This window comes from Dasypus novemcinctus, chromosome 21, assembly GCF_030445035.2.
Source record: "Dasypus novemcinctus isolate mDasNov1 chromosome 21, mDasNov1.1.hap2, whole genome shotgun sequence".
Lineage (NCBI taxonomy): Eukaryota > Metazoa > Chordata > Mammalia > Cingulata > Dasypodidae > Dasypus > Dasypus novemcinctus.
The window spans coordinates 1438962-1442756 of NC_080693.1; the positions used below are offsets into that span (position 1 = coordinate 1438962).

The following is a 3795-nucleotide window of genomic DNA, read 5'->3' on the forward strand; positions in this document are numbered from 1 at the left end:
TGAACTTCAGGAGACCAGGGAAAGCATGCCATCCACCAGTCTCCTTCAGCTTAAATACATGATGATTTTAAGATCTCAAGTTCTAAATAGTACTCCTGAAACATGGCAGCATGGAACCAGAGAGAAATCCCAGCCTGTTCCTTGTATTCCAGGGACATTTTTTACTTAAGAAAAAGAAACTAGAATTACCACGATTTCATCAACTTTATTATTCCAACCAAAAATAGTATTCTATAAAATATCTGTGGTGTAACAAGCAAAGTAGACAACATTTTTTCTTAACATTTTCAAATATTCTCTTCAAGTCTTCACCAAATAAAGGGCTAATTTTGCCAGACTTAGTGAGAAATAGACTATTTCTGGCAAGACAGAATCTAGCTTTTACATTGGTTTCTATAACACAGACAAATTCCCAAATATTATGATCAGAATAGAGATGCAAATTATATAAGTTAGTGATGAACTGCTAAATAAATATTAGAATTTCAGGTATCTGAATTGAACAATTGGTTGAGTTTTAAGGTTTTACTTAATTTTATGTATTGTATTTAACAAATTCCAGTGTTCTCATAAAGTAGAAATTTTACTTGATTCTTTCATATCACATAGAACCTGTGCTACACAGAATAAAATAAAGGAATAAAACAAAATAGCAAATATTTTAGAATTATTACTTCATTATCTTTTTCAAATGTGTACGGAATTTATCACTCTGTTTAAATCTAAGTAACAGATATTTGAGCAATAAATTCTATGGATAACTCTGGAAAGATTTAGAAGATATATATTGGGACATTACTGATTTTGGAAGATGTGCTTGATGCCAAATTTCAGCCTCAAAATGCTTACAGCTTCTAGATTTTGAGGCAAATCTACATATGAAAATAATATGATTTGATAAAGCATGGAAGATAACTAAAAGATGAATGACAGTCCAGATGAAGAAATAACTGGACTTTTAAACCCTATTAGAACACTTCACTAGTGATGGGGTCATTGTATTTGTCCATAAAGAAAGGACAGAATAGGTTAACAGGAAGAGAGAAGATATTGAATATTATATTGTAAATAGTGAGGAGATGCAGAGTAGGTGAATATTGCATTTTATAATAGAATAAAAATAAATGTGATCACCAGCCTTGGGACAATTTTTTAAGAAGTAATAAGAATGTGCAAAGTTGAGGTGTCTTAAATTTATGTATTAAAATTAAAATTATGTCTTAAAATTATGTATAACATAAGCAGTGGCTTAGAGGAAGCCTGTTGATTTCTAGAGGTGGCAGAATGAGAAAATCAAAGGAAAACAATGGGTAGCGCAGAGATTAAACATGCCAAAATTAGGCTCTTTTTTTCCTTTGAAGCTCAGAACTTGCATTCAGTGCAAAAAGAAAGCTCTCACTTCTCACAAAGTAACTAAGATAAATTGATAGAAATATTAAAAATATACAGTAATGTATAACAGGAATAGTGCATATTTGTGAGTGGTAAAATATTCAGTTTTGAACACGATGAGGTCAATATAATAGTAATATACTAAAATGAATCAGATATCTAAAATCAAAGATACAGAAATGTAAGTGCTCTACTTGGAGGGATAGGTGGAAATGGGAATGGATGTTCATCACAGGAAAAAATGAAGAAATGTAAAGTAGGTGGAAATGAAAGGTGAAGAATAGGAAAAGTGAAATGATAACGTTAAGGGGCATATGAGAATAAACAGGTAGGTAATTAAGGTAAAGAAAGTAAGGAACATTATCAAATAGATTTATATAGATATAGAAATATAAATAAAAACAGATATAGATATAAATAATATAAAATATAAACGATATAGATGATATATAAATATTGATATAGGTATAGCTACAGGTATAATCATAGCTATGGGTAGGGACGTAGGTAATGTGACCACAGATCCAGTATTATTTAAGACAAGCCCATTTATACCACTTACACTATTGTTAATAACAGTTCTCTTTAAAAAAAAACTAACAATTCTCTGAGTTGCTCTCAGAAATGCTATTTTTGGATGATTTTTTTTCCAAGTGGAGAGAGAGAGATACAATTACATAAATAGATACAACACTAAGGATAGGTGTGCGGGTGCGCGTATGCCTAAATTTCTTCATATACATAGGCATGTATACTACCTAGATATAGATATTCCTTCTGTGGATTCAGTCTACACAGAGTGCTAAATAAGGGCTTTGTCAATATTACGCTTGCTGTAATCATGTTTTATGACATAAAGCCTTTTGAGTGCTTCTTTAACTTCTGTGTTTCTCAAGCTGTAGATGATGGGGTTTAATATTGGGGTGAAAATCGCATACAGCATGGAGATGAGCCTGTCTCTGCCTGGGGAGTGTTTACTGGAGGAAGGACGGATATAGGTGAATATTATTGTGCCATAAAACAGACTAACGACAAGGAGATGGGAAGCGCATGTGGAGAAGGCTTTGCGCTTCCCTTCAGATGATGGGATCTTAAGGATGGTGGATATGATGTAGATATAAGAAATAAAGGTGATCAGAAAGGCAGTGATAGCTAAGATCCCTCCTACCACTAAAACAAGCATCTCTGCCACATACGTGGAGGAACAGGAGAGCGCCACCACTGGCGGGACGTCGCAATAATACTGGTTAACCTGATGGGACTTACAGAAAGACAGGCGGAAGGTGAACACCGTATGCAGAAGGGAGTGAAGAAACCCTGCTGCCCAGGTTCCAGTCGTCAGCTGGGCACAGCGTACCTTGGTCATGATGAGGGTGTAACTAAGGGGGAAACAGATGGCCACGTACCGGTCATAAGCCATGATGGCGAGAAGGAGGACCTCAGTTCCTGCCAGTGCCACGAGAAAATAGAGTTGCAAAGCACACCCAACAAAAGAAATGCTCTGCTTCTCAGTTAGGAAGTTGTCAAGCATCTTGGGAACAGTAACTGAAGGGCAGAATATGTCTAAGAGGGACAAATTTGCCAAGAAGTAATACATGGGTGTGTGTAGCTTTTTCTCAGTCCCAATGGCCAGGAGAATGGCACCGTTTGCCAACAAGGTGACCTGGTAGATGACAGCCAAAGCCACAATGAAAGGATAGCGCACCTCAGCAAGATCAGAGAGCCCCAAGAGGAAAAAGTCCGTGGTGGTGAGATTGTAGATATCCATCTCCTCTCTCCTCTTTGGTCTTTCTGGAGCAAATGAAAACAACATAGAGAGGTTAGGAGAAAAAATCTAGGAGCCTAGTGATGATGATGATGATCAACACTTGGAAAGTAATTCAGTTGTGGTTGATGATAAATTGAGTTAGCACAACTTTAATTACAGTTATCAAGGTACTATAAATGCTGATAAAAACATCCCATGCATTTATGTTATTTATGGAATATTCAACCCTCAGTTTTTTATCAAGAAAGCTAAATTTTAAATTTCATCTTAGTGAAACTGTTGTTGATCCACAGGAGCTTTTGTGAATTCACAATTCAATCAAAGCTGCTTAGGCAGCTATATTTTTCTGTCTTGTATTATCTCATGTTTTTAGTTTTTATGTACTATCTAAACACTATGTTCCCTGAAGACAAAAAAAAAAGTGTATTTTACTTGAAAGTAAGTTTTAATAACTCTTTAGTATAAGATTAATACATAATTGTTCAGTGAAATAATGAGTGAATTGTGTGTTATTTGGTTTGACAAAGTGTTTTATTGAAAAGAAATATAATATTTCTATCACTTCGCAATCATAATCACTTAAAAATGAAGAGTAACATGTTATATCCTCAAAAGATATACATTAAATCCTATTA

General features: G+C 34.7%; 1 protein-coding gene across 1 annotated transcript; it reads right to left on the minus strand.

Moving 5' to 3' along the window:
* Nucleotides 1-2194: 2194 nt before the first annotated feature.
* LOC131274884 (olfactory receptor 5V1-like) lies at nt 2195-3160 on the minus strand. The gene has a single exon (XM_058283258.1). The coding sequence runs from the start codon at nt 3158-3160 to the stop codon at nt 2195-2197; it is 966 nt and encodes a 321-aa protein (XP_058139241.1).
* Between the last annotated feature and the right edge of the window lie 635 nt (nt 3161-3795).